Below are 15,667 nucleotides of genomic sequence, written 5' to 3'. Positions count from 1 at the left end.
ACGATAATTACAAAAAAGAAAGGGAAAAAGAAAAAAATTAAGCGTGCATTGGCCCAGAAGACAGAATCAAACCCCCGTCCGTTATTCTAATCGTTTGCCGGAATAGAACCCTTCCAAAATATAGCCCAAACAATTGGGCAGAGGAGGCCCGGTCCAAGTCCAACCACCTAATGTCACCCCATGAGAAAGTTGGGCCCACGGCCCCCTTGTATCTGAATCGGTCAATTTTAAATCCTTGTTTTTTATTGGGCTCCCCATATTGGATTTGAATCAATCAAAATCAATTTTTAACAATTAAATTTATATTAGAGTGGCACGAGTAGTTTAACCGAAATATCTTTTAGCCCTCTTAGATAGGTTTCGGCCAGGTACCAAACAGATACCTTGATCATGTATTTATCTGTTGCTTTGTGTTTTGAAATGAAAAAGGGGTTCACAATTTTTAGCTTGCCAGGACAGCCTGGCATCAATCAAGCACACACGCCCGGTGGGACTCGAACCCACAATCGCCTGATTAGAAGTCAGACGCCTTGTCCATTAGGCCACGGGCGCTTGTTGTTTAGCTGCATCTTTTATTTATTTCTAAGACAGTCAAACCGTGGTCATAGGATTCATAAATTAACCGCACCTTCATCCAGCACCCCTCAAGTCCTTAATAGTATTGTGCGGAAGGCTGACACCTAATTTGAAGTTCCCACGTAAAATAATAATATCACCCATTTTTGAAGTGAGCGGCCCCTCAATCTTAACCTTGGACATGTTGCCAAAACAAAATAAGACCATCATATGCTGACAAATTTGCTTACTATCACTTCTGTTAAAGTATTAAAGGCAAAGGCAAATTGCGATCAACGACCAAGTACAGGGATTTTCTCTTCTGTGGCATCAAGAAATCCACCCCTCCCACAAAATGGGTCAAAAATGTTTTCTACAAAAATTCAAACCCGAGAGAGTGATGGAAGATGTTGCAATTATGGGACCATGGCCATATCAATATCACCATCATAAATATAAAAGGAAAATCAAATATAATTTACATAATTATACTATCAATATTTTGGATTAGTCATGAGTATGGTATGATATTTGATTATATTATTTTTAAATGAAAATATGGTAAAAAATTTTAAAAATGAAAATGTAATGGAATATAAAAAATAAAATTTAGAAAGGGCTGGGAATTGTTATGAAATTTGAAAGGAAGTTTATTTTATTTCCTTTATAATCTTTTGGATTTCGACGTGGAAAGAAAAAATAATCCATTTTTGTTATTTGGATAAGACGTTCAAAATGTTTACGATGATCCTAATCTTTCTCCTTATCCGTAGCGGGCCATCTGCATTCTTTAGATTTTTCCTTTTTCACAAGTCAATTTCGAATAATCTGATAAACAGAGCATCACAGAGTGATTAGTTCCAGAGTTCTTGGATTGTCTCTACTGTGCTCCAATTCAGCTTCGATGGAGGATTGCTCCCTACCCCATGACTCCCTTTTCCTTGGATTCGATAGTTCTACTCAGTAAGTGTCTCAATCGGAGTACCCACATCATTATTTTCAGGGTTTGGTTTGATTTTTTATTCTGGGATCTAGTCATTTTGTGAAATTTCATCGTGCTCTGTTTGGTTGCTGAGAAAAGAAAATAAAGAAAATTCACGTTCTGATTATTAGATTTTTCATTGCTCGGATTCAATAATTTCCATGAATTGGTTTTCGTTTTTTCAAATCTATTTGTTAATTTTTTCTGTTTTTTTTTTCGTTGATAATCAATCACCTAAATTAGAAAGGGAAACTGAATTTTGTAAGATTTTGATTGTTTAGGTCCCTGAAGGCTACGGTGTTAGATTCCAATCTCAACCTTGTTACTTCAGAAATAGTTCATTTTGATTCCCAATTGCCCCATTACAGAACCAGAGATGGGGTCTATAGAGACGCTTCTGAGAATGGTAGAATTGTTTCACCCACTTTGATGTGGGTGGAAGCTCTTGAGCTTGTACTTCAGAAACTCTCAAAATCAAAACTGGATTTTGGAAAAATTGCTGCGATTTCTGGTAGTGGACAGCAGCATGGCAGTGTTTACTGGAAGAGTGGAAGTTCTGCAATACTTTCATCACTGGATCCCAGTAAACCACTTGTGGGTCAGCTTGGTGATGCCTTTTCAACGAAGGAGTCACCAATATGGATGGACAGCAGCACCACAGAACAATGCAGAGAGATAGAGGAAGCTGTTGGAGGAGCGTTGGAATTGTCTCGACTCACTGGTTCACGTGCCCATGAAAGATACACAGGACCGCAAATTCGGAAGATATTCTTGAAACTGCCGGAAATTTATAATCAAACAGAGAGGATCTCTCTCGTTAGCTCCTTCATGGCATCCCTTCTAATTGGGTCTTACGCTTGTATTGATGAGACAGATGGCGCGGGGATGAACTTGATGGATATCAAGCAAAGGGCCTGGTCTAAAATAGCTTTAGAGGTCTGTTTCTCATACTTTGAAATATCATGGTGTATTATTTATGGACCATGCTCATTATTCATGTCCAGTTAGATTGTTTTACATATAGTCGTTATCCATGTTCAATTAGAGTGTCTTACATACATTCCGAAGTCTTATGTGCATAATGGTTTATTTTTTTATGATCAATCTCATCAAAGTGAATTATTGTTCTGTTTAACATACCTTCCAAAGTACATAGGCTTGATCTGTGGGTCCATGAGATTGATCCAAATCAACTAAATGTGACTGTTTTGAATTTTATCATCTGTGACAGTGGCTTCCAAAAGCACCGGTAGACTTATCTGAAACTTTGCTTTACAGTTTTTTGTTAAAGTGCTTTACAGTTTTTTGTTCAATTGCTTTATAGTTTTTTGTTCAATTGCTTTATAGTTTTTTTTTTTAATTGAGAGCTTTTATGTTTATTATAGGCCACTGCACCAAGTCTGGAGGAAAAACTTGGAAAGTTAGCTCCTGCCCATGCTGTTGCAGGTTTTATTGCCCCCTATTTTGTGGAGAGGTGAGTAGCATACTGATTGTAAAACAACAATTCCTTTGATTATTAATTATTATCATTATTACTCCTACTAAGTAAAAGTTTGCAACTATATCTCATTCAATTGGATAAGCTTTCTTATCAATTTTTAAAGTGAGTTATGTTTGTCTTAATCAACCTATATATATATATATTTGAGCTTCCATGATTGAAATATGGGTTAGGAATTTTATTATCCTGTGAATTTATTCTTAGATCCAACATCATATGTTAATTCTTTCATGTACTTTAAAGTATATGCAAGCCAGTGAACGGAGGGAAAAGAACTAGTGCCCAATCCTTTCAACTAGAAAAATGATTGTTTTTCTTAATAAGAAATGAAGTAAGATCTTAACAAAGATCCCAAAGAGACTTCCTTTAGGGGGGGGAAGCTTGGAGGGGAAAGCTCACTTAATTAATTGGAAGGTGGTCTGCAGCCCAAAGGAGGAGGGTGGATTAGGCATCCGAAAGAGAGACTTGTTGAACAAAGCCTTGCTGGGCAAATGGGTATGGAGATATGCCTATGAGAAGGATAACCTTTGGAAAACGGTGATAGGGGTGAAATATGGTCAAGAGGGGTGTGGGTGGAGGACTAAGGAAGTTTGTGGGTCTTTTGGAGTGGGATTGTGGAAGGAGATCATGAAGGAGGCTAATTGGTGCTGGGAGAGCATTGAATTTAAGGTAGGGAAGGGGACTAGAGTTTTGTTCTGGACGGATAAGTGGTGTGGTAATGAGGCGTTATCACAAACTTTTCCACAGCTGTTTACCTTGGCGGGTCATAGGAATGCCAAAGTAAGTGAAGTGTGGGACTCTAGCATGGGTCAAGGAGGTTGGAATCTCAGTTTGGCTAGAGATTTCAATGATTGGGAGTTGGATCAGATAGGAGATATGCTGAATCTGCTGAGGGACTTCAGGACTTCTCCTGATGAGGATTCAGTGAGATGGAAAGGGGAAGGCAATGATGTTTTTGGGGTTAAGGGTGCTTACAAAATGCTGATTGGCTCCTCAGCCTGTGCCTTCCCTAATAGACGCATTTGGATGGATAAGGTCCCAACAAAAGTGTCTTTTTTTGCTTGGGAAGCTTCGTGGGGGAAGATCCTCACCTTAGATAAGCTTCAAAGAAGGGGGTGGCAGCTTCCTAACCGGTGTTTTTTGTGTGGCTGTGAAGAGGAAAATGCGAATCACATTCTTTTACATTGTACAGTGGTTAAGACTCTTTGGGAGTTTGCCCTCGCCATTTTTGGAGTTCAGTTGGTGTTCCCAGAGTCAGTTAAAGAGGTGTTACTTAGTTGGAGGGGTTCTTTTGTGGGGAAAAAAAAAAGATATGGAATTCCATCTCGTTGTGCATATTTTGGACGGTTTGGAAGGAAAGGAATAGGTTAGCTTTCAGGGGGGGTCGTTAGATATTCAGAGATTCAAAAAAAATTTTGTATGTAACTTGTGGAGTTGGGCTAGGGTGTACATTGGAGAGGAAACCTATTCTCTCTTAGGCTTTTTGGAGTGGCTTGCGGCCACTTGAGGGTGGGCGAGGTTTCTCCCCTCTCTTCTTTCAATTCCTTGTTTTGGGCTTATGTGTATACCCCCTGTATACGTGCAACTTTTTAGCATTTTTTAATATATTTTGTTGTTTATCTATCAAAAAAAAAAACAAAGGCAATTTCAGTCACTTACTGAACATTGGAAACCATTACACCACCACTTATGGTATTGGAAGATGGTAGTGTGTGTAAAGTGTAAACATGCAGCCCTTGATAAAGAATACGGTCGATGATATTGAAAGTCGATACGAAGAAAAGTTAATGATATCATATGAAATTCAAAGGCAACAGCTATTATTCAGAACTTTGTTATATATACACTACTTTTATTTTGAAATGAGTGTTGATAATGATGTTTTTCTAACAATCAATTATTATCTGCATGTACACATCGTATGTCTTGCTATCCTGGTATACTGAGACTGACAGGTAAAGACTGCATTAAACTTCTTTCAGGTTCCACTTTAACAAGAATTGTTTGATTGTTCAGTGGTCTGGAGACAACCCTAATAGCCTAGCAGGTGCATGATTGTCTTCATCTCTAACCAAAATATATTCTCTCCTTAGCAAATTCATTAGTATCTGTGTTTCACTTCTTTGCCTGTGTTTTTATGATTGTTCAATGCAATTTATGTAGTTTTCCATAGTTCCAGCTTGTCGTGTTCTCACATTATAATGTATATCAGTCCTCTATCTTATATCATTCATAAATCACCTTCATTTCATAGCTTAGTAATAAAGTATTTTCTCATGTTACTGGATTTTCTCTCCAGTTTCAGCCCAACAGTCCATTTAATCCTTTGTAAATATGATGGAGCCTCTAATTTATTTCTTTTTTTTCCCTCTTGAAGTTTTACTCTCAGCATGAAGAACGAACCACCATAATAATCATATTTCTAGCCTTGTATTATCTCAGATAATTAATTCGTTTTGACTTTTGAATTCTCAGGTTTGACCCTCAATACTCCAGGGGATCTGGCAATTAGTCTTGGCACCAGTGACACTGTAAGTTAAAGTAAATTTTTTTTATTGTTCAGCCTTTGTAAATCTTCCTCAGCATTGGTTTTAGTACCATATGATTTTGGTCTTAGCAAGTCTATTGATAAAGATTAATCATATATACCCGGATGTGTTGACATTCCCTTTTTTGATTGACATGAGAAGGGATGGAGAGTTTGGGAGATACAATCAAATATTTGTGACTAATTCCTTGGCCCCTCCTTTTCTTCTCTCTTTTTTAGAATTTTGTAATGGATGAGTAAGAGAAAGAATAGAAGTGGATTTCACCTCAATGAAACTCCAATTTCATACTCAAATTAAACTAATAATTGAGGGAAAACCTAAATGTAAATGTTAGTTTAGTGCAACAGTATCATACAAGACATTTAAATTAAATAGTGTACTGGGATTAGAAATATGGTTATAGTTAGAATCGTTCTATTATTTATTATTTACTATTAGTCTATCGATTGCAATGAATTCTTTCTTATCATAATTCGATATCAAGTTAGCAACTTCTATTTTTTTTTTCTTTTTGGTTACTTTCTTCAGATCAAAAATAGCAGACTCGAATGAATTATAAAAAAAAAATAAAAATACAAAGGAGGTTTATGGCCAACAATAAATATGTCAACAGTTCTTTTGGAATGTACTAGTTGTACATGTTTATTGACCAGCCTTGGTGACTTTTCCTTAGCATTGGTTGATCTCTGTGTCTATATATGGACCTTCTGGGAGATCTGATTATAAAATTATCTTCTATATGCTTTTTAAATCCACTAAAACTATCATCCTTTTAACATGAAATGATCAATTCAGTGGCCTACAACTTGCTTGGGTCAAGATTGGCATTTAAGAGTCCAATTTAGGACTGAGTCAGCCAGGTTCAGTGGTTCAACTCCTTATTTCTTTCCTTTCTGACAGTGGACAAAATAAAGTAAGGAACACCAAATATCCACAACCCATCTTCTGCACATTTTAAAAATAGGCTCAGCCATTTCTCATCAACCAAATCAGGGATGCAAACAGCTAAGTTACTTTTTTAAGTTCAAGATTTATAGTTCCTGATGCCAGTCTATTTTATGTTGTTTTGTTGTTCAATATCATGTATGGTACCACAGGGTCATCTGAGATTTTGGAGATTGTTAGTCATTATCATTTAAAAAGATGAGTTCCCTCTTAATTGACATGTCTGGAAATGTTTAGCATATACAGCCCATTGTAGAAAGCTGTAGCTTAGGTTATGGATGGTCCAAGATTATTAGTTTGACATCCTGTTATCTGTCAAGTATATGGGTTCCAATTATAATGGCTTTTTGATTACACCACAAAGCGCGCATCATCATTTTCAAATCCTACACATGATCCTGTATTAGCAAGGGCAAATAGTCCTAAAACTCACTTAATTCTTCCCCGTGCATTGCCGGCTTTATAGTACATAAGTTGCTTCTTGTGTTTTCTTGGGAAAATTTCTCAAATGAACTATGTTACTAAAGCTTCAAGATGCCTACCTCAAGTCATTCATGATGCTAAATGAGATTAGGACAGGTTTTAATCTGAGAGGGTGAAAGATAAGTCGAGCATCTTCAGTTTGGCTCTAGAGTTTGCTAACCAATTAGTCCATTTTGGGACATTGGGTTCAAGTCCAATATCTCTGTATGTTCTAGGCCCACTGGTTAATGGAATGCCTGCCTAAGTGTTTAGTGCTCTTGGAGTGAATCTCAAGACCACTTATAGACATAGAGGAGGATTATATTGTGTGTACAGTTGCCTAGGCATTTGAAAGTCTTGTAAGCATCACTTTATTGTAATGCATTTTCGAATACTGTAGCTCAAGCTTGATTTGTTAAGCAGCCTGAACATGATTTTGGCTTGTTGAAGCTGGTGAACAAGGTCAAATGCGCTACCTAACAAATGGAGCTTGAGCAGTCATTAGTGTTCGTTGAATAGACCTATTTGGGGCATCCAACTAAAGTATCTCTTATTTGCTATTTTTTAAATTTGATATTGCATCTTACAAGCACCATAATCAGAAATTCAATCATTGTTCCCTCTTAAAGAAGTGATTTATATCTCTATCCAGATGTTTACAGATTATTTTACTTGTATCATTCTTTTGCTGATTGCTTAGGTATTTGGGATAACTAGCAACCCTCAGCCTAGCTTAGAAGGACATGTTTTTCCTAACCCTGTTGATACAGAAGGCTATATGGTAATGTTGTGCTATAAGAATGGGTCTCTGACTCGTGAAGGTACTGCTCATGTCTGATAAATGATTCTGTGTACTTTGATAAAGTAAATATTTAGTAATTCCTATTTTGACAGTATAATTTCAACCTTTATATCAGATGTGCGTAACCGGTGTGCAAAGGAATCTTGGGAAGTTTTTAATGAATTTCTGGAGAAAACACCACCCCTAAATGGTTTGTGATGTTCCTTTATGGAAAGAAAAAACAAACTTAGATACATAGCTATAGCTGTTTTCTAGTTTCTTATTCAGTTATGTGACAGGTGGAAAGATCGGTTTCTACTACAAGGATCATGAAATCCTTCCTCCTCTCCCAGGTTGGTTTTTTGGTTTTGTTTTAAATTATTTTGAAATGGTGGTCTGGCAACATATTTGCCAAATTTTTCTTGCCTATATCTATACTATTACATAAATCAGGCCCCCCTTTGGTGTCCTCAAATGAACTCACCACTATAATTCCTAAAATCACCATTCTTTTGGTCTGTCAAAAACTTCTCATGGATCATTTAAGAACAAATTGTGTGCGCTGTCATCTCTTGTGAGTAGTTCTTGGATTAGGCATCTACATTCAAGATTTTCCTGTAAACTACCCATACCAAGGTATGCAACATGTCTAAGGTTTGAAGGTCCATTCAATCCCCAGAAATTGCCAAATGGACCAATGGAGAATTCAAATGCTTAGGTTCCAAATACTTGATGTGTCCAAGTGGTGGCAGCCATGGATGTCAGGGCCATCCATTTTCTTATCTTGTATACTAACATGGTTGAGATGAGGCTTAATTATGCAGATATCAATGACTGCATATCACTTTTCATTTATCATCAGAAGAACAATTGAATGATTGAACTTGAAAGTTGTTTGTGCATTGCAGTTGGTTTCCATCGTTATGTTCTTCAAGGCTTCACAGGTGAGAATTTGGATGGGATAAATGAATGTGAAGTGGAGGAATTTGATCCATCTTCTGAGGTTAGTTCTCTTGTGTCTGTAATCCATTTCCCTGAGGCTGATATGACACCGGACGAGTACTCATTTCTAATCAAGTGCAGGTCCGGGCAGTGATTGAGGGCCAATTTCTCTCCATGCGAGGTCATGCAGAAAGATTTGGAATGCCTTCTCCTCCAAAACGGATAATAGCAACTGGTGGAGCATCAGCAAATCATAGCATTCTCAAGTCAATAGCTTCCATTTTTGGCTGCGATGTGTATACAGTCCAAAGACCCGGTGAGTAAAGGATTACATAATGGCGTTTCCTTTCCCATTTCCTTATGTGTTATCCCTTGTTTATAATATTACACAAATAATATATGTTTTTCTTGATAGATTCCGCTTCCCTTGGTGCTGCTTTGCGGGCTGCTCATGGTTGGCTGTGCAACACAAGGGGCAAGTTCGTGCCTACCTCGTGCTTGTACAAGGACAAGTTGGAAAAGACATCTCTCAGCTGCAAGCTTGCGGTCACTGCTGGAGACAAACCACTGGTCTCCAAGTATGGCTTGTTGATGAAGAAGAGAATGGAAATTGAGAAGCACCTTGTCCAAAAGTTGGGTCGGGCCTAAACATCATAGCAAGTGCCGTGTCTAAAGGTTCAAGACTTAGGAAAGGAGATGGTAGCTGTAGTCCATGTCCATGGACCCCTTTATTAGTTAGCCAATAAATTTAAATATACCATCCATTTTGGTGTTGATTCTGCTATTGCTTATAGAACGACAATGAAGCTATATTTGCATACAATAATTGGGAGAGATGGGAATCATTTGCTTGTTCATATTGCTTTTTGTTTGTTGTTTTCCATGAAGGTTGCTACCAGGTGCAAACAAGATAAATTGTTGGACGAAGCACTAGATTGTGAATCAATCATTATCTTTCCAAACTGGGGATTCGACTTAATTATTTGGGTGCTACTATGGCTACATTGATTCTTTATGAAAGTTTGAAGGGGAAGGGGAAAAATTTGAAGGAAAGATTTAAATCTGTCGGTCTAAGTTATAAACTTTTGTGACACAATTACCTTATACTGAAAAGATTGTTTTACACATTTATATACACCCCATTCCCTTTTTCCTCTTTGGTACAACCCAATTCTACGACAAACTTGGTGAAAAACTGTGTTAATGAAAAAATGAATAAGCAAATCATTCTCTTCATTTTGAAAGGAAAGAAGTATTGTAAGGACCATATAAATATTGTTTCTTTTGAATCAAAGTTACCTTCATGATTTTAAATTACGGCACATATATAATGTTAGAAATTCTTTTTCTATGTTCAATGTGGGCTATCATAAGATGAGAAGTCTATATGTATAAAATTAGAATTTTTTTTTTTGTGTATTCAATGTGGGATATTATAAGGCATAACGATTTTGTTGTGTCTCAAACAAGTAACTTCTACAAAGCCAAATAAACCCCATACATGCATAGAGTGTCAAAATTTTTTTTCTCCTATTTGATAAAGGATATTAGTATCATAAATGTAGTTTTTGAAACTTTTTTTTTTTTGTATTTTATCTTTAAATTTTCGAAATTTATATTGAAGGAGGACTGATCCAAACACTATTCATGGCATAATATTCGAAACTATACTTTCAAACATTTAACATTATAATTTGGGATTGCATTGAACCTTGAACATGTATAATTGTTTTTATTTGTTAAGTTTTTTATATTCAAACCTCTCTTTTTCACTATTTGCATTCAAAACTTTGTCTATTCCTATTTCATCTACAAGGTTAGAGTTTTTTATGGGAAAAAGAAGGGTGGAGAAGAGATAGAAGAGTAAAGGTGTATTTTAGGTATAACGTGTTTGGATCAGTGGGTATGTTTAAACGAGGTTTCAAATTCCAATCGGTTGTCTTCAACCACCCTTTGCCTTTCTTTGCTGATTCACGCGCAGATGGTTGATTGTAAATCACATCAAAAAATGGGAATTAAGGGCTTCAGCCGGTAAACTTGAGCTCTGGAACCAGCATCATGGGTGCCTCTGCTGGCTACGTCTCTCGAACCGTTGTCGATTTGTTGAAGGGAAAGCAAAATACACACCGGTTCTCACACAAGCCAAGACCGAAATAAGGGTAGTGCACACAAAATCTACGTATTGACCTTGGAGTAAACCTAACGCCTACACTCCATTCTTGGGGGATAAAAAGGAGAGTTTATAGAATGAATAAAAAGTTCTCATACAAAAATCACAACTACTGTTTTTAAAAACCAGATTGAATTTGGATCAGGGTTTATTATTGGTTGGATCAGTGATTCAATCATGATCAAAGATGATGTCAACTTTTTATTTTGTATTTTCATTTGTATACATGTTCATTTACTTTTATATGTATGTATATTTTGAGTAAGTTTAATATTATGATTTAAAGTTCTATTTTGAATGCAAATAAACATTTGTATTTGTTTTACAAATTTTAAAATAGCATAATATACATATATACACACTATAATTAAAATATTAAATGAAGTATAAAAACTGATCGGGCGAATTAAAAAAATACCCCTTGCGGACCCAGGCAAAACCAGCCTGGCCAGGTCACCCGGTCCGAGGCGGTTCAATCCTAACAACGAAAATGCGACTGATCCGGTTTGACCATGAAGCATTGACGGACTCATCGGTGCAGTCAATTCTCACATCTCAAACCGGGTCTGTTTTTGGTTCGTTCTCGAGGAAGTTTCATCTGCAACGTTATCCCTAATATTTAACGAAAATGGCACCTTGCAAGTTGCTTACACGTAGGAGAATATTACCCCACTGCTCAGGCATTAATTACGTGAAACAACCAGAGCGCCCAACACTAATAAGTTGTCTCAACAAAGAAAACAGGAAATGAACATACAATGATAGCAGCAACTTTAAGAAAAACCAACCATAGAAACGAAACATCATAACAGCATGCACAAATGAAAGCCAACACAACCCTCAATCAATATTCATCTCCTTCGTCACCTTCATCCCCCTCAGCAGACTCTGCACCAACTTCCTCATAATCCTTCTCCAGGGCAGCAAGATCCTCACGAGCTTCAGAGAACTCTCCTTCCTCCATGCCCTCACCAACATACCAGTGGACAAAAGCACGCTTAGAATACATAAGATCAAATTTGTTGTCAATGCGCGAGAACACTTCGGCAACACTGGTTGAGTTAGAGATCATGCAAACAGCCCTCTGCACCTTGGCAAGGTCACCTCCTGGAACAACAGTTGGTGGCTGGTAGTTGATACCACACTTGAATCCAGTAGGGCACCAGTCAACAAACTGGATAGTGCGCTTGGTCTTGATGGTGGCTACAGCTGCATTCACGTCCTTGGGCACCACATCACCTCGGTACATCAGGCAGCATGCCATGTACTTGCCATGGCGTGGGTCACATTTGGCCATCATAGACGAGGGCTCAAAGGCACTGTTGGTGATCTCCGCCACAGAGAGCTGCTCATGATATGCCTTCTCAGCGGAAATGACGGGGGCATATGAAGAAAGCATAAAGTGAATCCTTGGGTAAGGAACCAGGTTGGTCTGGAATTCAGTCACATCCACATTCAAGGCACCATCAAATCTCAATGAGGCAGTGAGTGATGAAATCACCTGTATTAGGCCCGAGATTAGCAAACACATCAATCAAGGTAATTCACAATAAGATATCAATTAGTTAAAAGGAAAGGTTTCTTACTTGAGACACCAGGCGATTGAGATTGGTGTAGGTTGGGCGCTCAATGTCAAGGGATCGCCTGCAAATGTCATAGATTGCTTCATTGTCCAGAAGCACAGCTACATCAGTGTGCTCAAGCAGGGAGTGGGTTGAAAGGACACTGTTATAGGGCTCAACAACAGATGTTGAAACCTGAGGGGAGGGGTAAACAGTGAATCCAAGCTTTGACTTTTTGCCGTAGTCAACAGATAGTCGCTCCAACAAAAGAGACCCAAGGCCAGAACCAGTTCCACCTCCAACAGCATTGAAGACCAGGAAACCCTGAAGACCAGTGCAGTTGTCGGCAAGCTTTCTGATACGGTCCAAACAGAGGTCAACAATCTCTTTCCCAACTGGTACAAACCCAACACACAATCATTAAAATTAAGGTAAACCTGAAACTTTAAGCATAAAAAGAGGAGGAACATGTGCTAATTACTGGTGTAATGGCCACGGGCAAAGTTGTTAGCTGCATCCTCCTTGCCACTGATGAGTTGTTCTGGGTGGAAGAGCTGTCGGTATGCTCCAGTCCTCACTTCATCAATCACGGTGGGCTCGAGATCTACAAAAACGGCACGAGGGACATGCTTCCCAGCACCAGTTTCACTGAAAAAGGTGTTGAATGCGTCATCTCCTCCGCCAACAGTCTTATCACTTGGCATCTGGCCATCAGGCTGAGCAAAGGGAAAAGATTTTCAGAAAAGTGAATTACAGAAAATGTTATATACAATTTTCTAACATATACAGAGGAGAGAGCAGCACACAAAATTTAAATCAGTAATCTACTATTGCAATCACTATACAAAAATAAAAGCAATTCCACTTTCTATCTAGGAGGAATTCTAAGATCTGAATGATTGAATGATGTGACCCTAACACCATGAAACACCCACTTTTATTCTAGATTGGTAAAACTAGGTCACAATGCAGCAATAAGAATTCAAGGACTCAAATTAACATTTCTTTGTAGATCCACGATGTTCAACACCAGATATAGTGGAAATATCTGAAACATGTCAGAAAACAACGATTCTGTCTTAAACATGGAAGAGCCCTAAAAAATATGAGATAATCACAATTAAACCCTAGTCATTAGATCAGTTATACCAGTGCCAGTATAAAATAAAATTTAGATCTAGTAACACATGTGGAACATGTAACAAATTCTGAAATCAAAATGATAAAATGACATAGTCTGCTCGACCCTAGCATGTAAACGTTATTCAGCAATGGTGTTTACTTCCTGTTAACGCAAATTACAGAAAGCGGAAAACCCTGGATCTGGTAAATATGAAACTATAAGACAAAAATTAAGATTTCTTTGCAGATCTGGATATAATAAAGATACAAATTCAAAAACGAATCAGGTGGAAGCGTCAGACCATATAATCGAAGCATAAACTTGGAAGAATATAGAAAGATCTAATTACAACAAAACGTCATCCATTAGTCCATAGAAAAATTATGGCAGTATCTGTTCACAAATGCGCACAATACACAAAATCTGGATCTGGTGAAATATGGAAATGAAAAAATTCAAAAAAAGCAGGAGCATTTAAAAACAGAAACCAGAGAATCGACAAACAAAATTTTCAATTAATTACCTGAATGCCATGCTCGAGGCAGTAAAGTTCCCAGCACGCATTGCCAACCTGAATACCGGCCTGACCAATGTGAATGGAAATGCACTCTCTCATTTTTGCTGCAGATGGAGGGGAGAAAATTCAAAGCAAATGCGAAGGATGATCGGCGTTTATCAAGACGCCCTTGGCTGCGTATCTGTGGTGAATCTGGTGATGCTTTGCTTTATATAGAGCAGCGGCGCAAAGAGAGATGGAAAAGATGTGGAAAAGATCTGCCGTTAACCCCGGTTAAGTTGACCGCGGTTTCCAGCTGGCTAACGCAACCACTCGCAAATTTTTTAAATGGCTAATTATCCCGCCTGCTTTTAATTTTGTTATTAAAACAGGCGGGAGTTATTACGAAATTGCATCATTGCCATTAAACCTCCAACTGAGCGTTGGCTATAAGTGGAAGGGTAAGATCGAGAACGAGGAGGTAGGAGGGCGCATTATTGTAGATGGATGACCAGGGCACATGCATTGTTGTTGGATAGGTGGGCTGTCAATCAAGTAGGTCCGACGCTTGTATCACTAGCCTCAGGTAGGACGCAGAGGCGGGTACGGGCTCGGCCCAGGATGGATTATCTTGAAATTTATAAAAATAGAGAGCCTAGAATTGGGCCTTCTTATCCTTTCATATAAGTTATAACCCACAAACTGAATTCCAACTTTCGACTCACCCCAGACCAAATGATATCAAAAGAATAGTGTTCTAATAATTAGAGTTCCATCGCCTGCATTAGGGAGCAGTGTGGCCTCCAAGGGTTAAAATTTTAAAAATATTGGTAATTGTATTTTATGAAAATATCCAAAAATTTGAAAATAAGATAATTAAAACTAATTCATTCAATAGGATTTGGCGTGCGGAAGCAAAATATTTTCAATCAACCGAGATCTTCACCCCTTTTTCGTATGGGGCTTGGCTAATACACCGTACTTTTGGTGATAATGGCCACATTTTGCGAAACTTTAATCCTTGTCAATGGCCATAATATATGCAAGGGGTTAAAATTGTTGATCACCAAGCTTGAGCATAGACTGCCTTGCCAGAAAGATTCTCGATCATCCTGTTTGTAGAGGTGATGAGCTGAAACATGAAATCTCATGACGGGTTGGTTGGTGAAGTGGAACTTGTTAATCTCATCATAAGATCATAATAAATCAAATGGAGTTAACTTCTGTCATCATGCACAAATATCATCAACCACTCAAACTAACTATACATGAGATATCACATTACTGTGGCTTCATAAGAATATCTATGCAATCATACCCAAGGCAACACCAGGTACCATGTCCTGTGAATTGGGGGAAATGTTAAAGAATTACATTGAGCTCAGCCCAATGACACAGCACAGAGATGTTCTAGTTCTAGTCCACACATTCAAGCAATTGCAAAATCCCAAACATATGAAAAGAAATAAATATACGCTAAAAAAAACAAAACAAAATAGTTAAAGATGCCACCAGTACAGAGAGACTCAGAGAGTCATGTGTAGATGAAACATGCATTTAAACCATTCAGAGTAGCGTGTTGGAACCAGAGGTATCAAT

At 37.9% G+C, this 15,667-nt stretch overlaps 2 protein-coding genes and 1 non-coding gene across 3 annotated transcripts; 1 reads left to right on the top strand and 2 right to left on the bottom strand.

Moving 5' to 3' along the window:
- Window positions 1–479: 479 nt before the first annotated feature.
- On the bottom strand, window positions 480–552 carry TRNAR-UCU (transfer RNA arginine (anticodon UCU)). The gene has a single exon. It is a non-coding gene; the product is annotated as a tRNA-Arg (tRNA).
- A 490-nt stretch (window positions 553–1,042) lies between these two features.
- Window positions 1,043–9,574, top strand: LOC100252425 (xylulose kinase 2). Its single transcript, XM_002285524.4, has 11 exons — window positions 1,043–1,518; window positions 1,819–2,473; window positions 2,923–3,011; window positions 5,021–5,085; window positions 5,514–5,569; window positions 7,695–7,815; window positions 7,912–7,986; window positions 8,075–8,128; window positions 8,684–8,778; window positions 8,859–9,033; window positions 9,133–9,574. Exons 1-11 carry the CDS (start codon window positions 1,460–1,462, stop codon window positions 9,363–9,365), a joined length of 1,677 nt encoding a protein of 558 aa, XP_002285560.1. The 5' UTR covers window positions 1,043–1,459; the 3' UTR covers window positions 9,366–9,574.
- A 1,719-nt stretch (window positions 9,575–11,293) lies between these two features.
- On the bottom strand, window positions 11,294–14,390 carry LOC100247081 (tubulin alpha-2 chain-like). Its single transcript, XM_010666156.3, has 4 exons — window positions 14,096–14,390; window positions 12,931–13,165; window positions 12,474–12,844; window positions 11,294–12,388 (listed from the first exon to the last, which is right to left on the bottom strand). Exons 1-4 carry the CDS (start codon window positions 14,186–14,188, stop codon window positions 11,732–11,734), a joined length of 1,356 nt encoding a protein of 451 aa, XP_010664458.1. The 5' UTR covers window positions 14,189–14,390; the 3' UTR covers window positions 11,294–11,731.
- Between the last annotated feature and the right edge of the window lie 1,277 nt (window positions 14,391–15,667).

The sequence above is a fragment of the Vitis vinifera genome, chromosome 18 (assembly GCF_030704535.1).
Source record: "Vitis vinifera cultivar Pinot Noir 40024 chromosome 18, ASM3070453v1".
NCBI lineage: Eukaryota > Viridiplantae > Streptophyta > Magnoliopsida > Vitales > Vitaceae > Vitis > Vitis vinifera.
The sequence above is the reverse complement of the archived record's forward strand: the minus strand, read 5'-3'. Positions and strand labels throughout refer to the sequence as shown.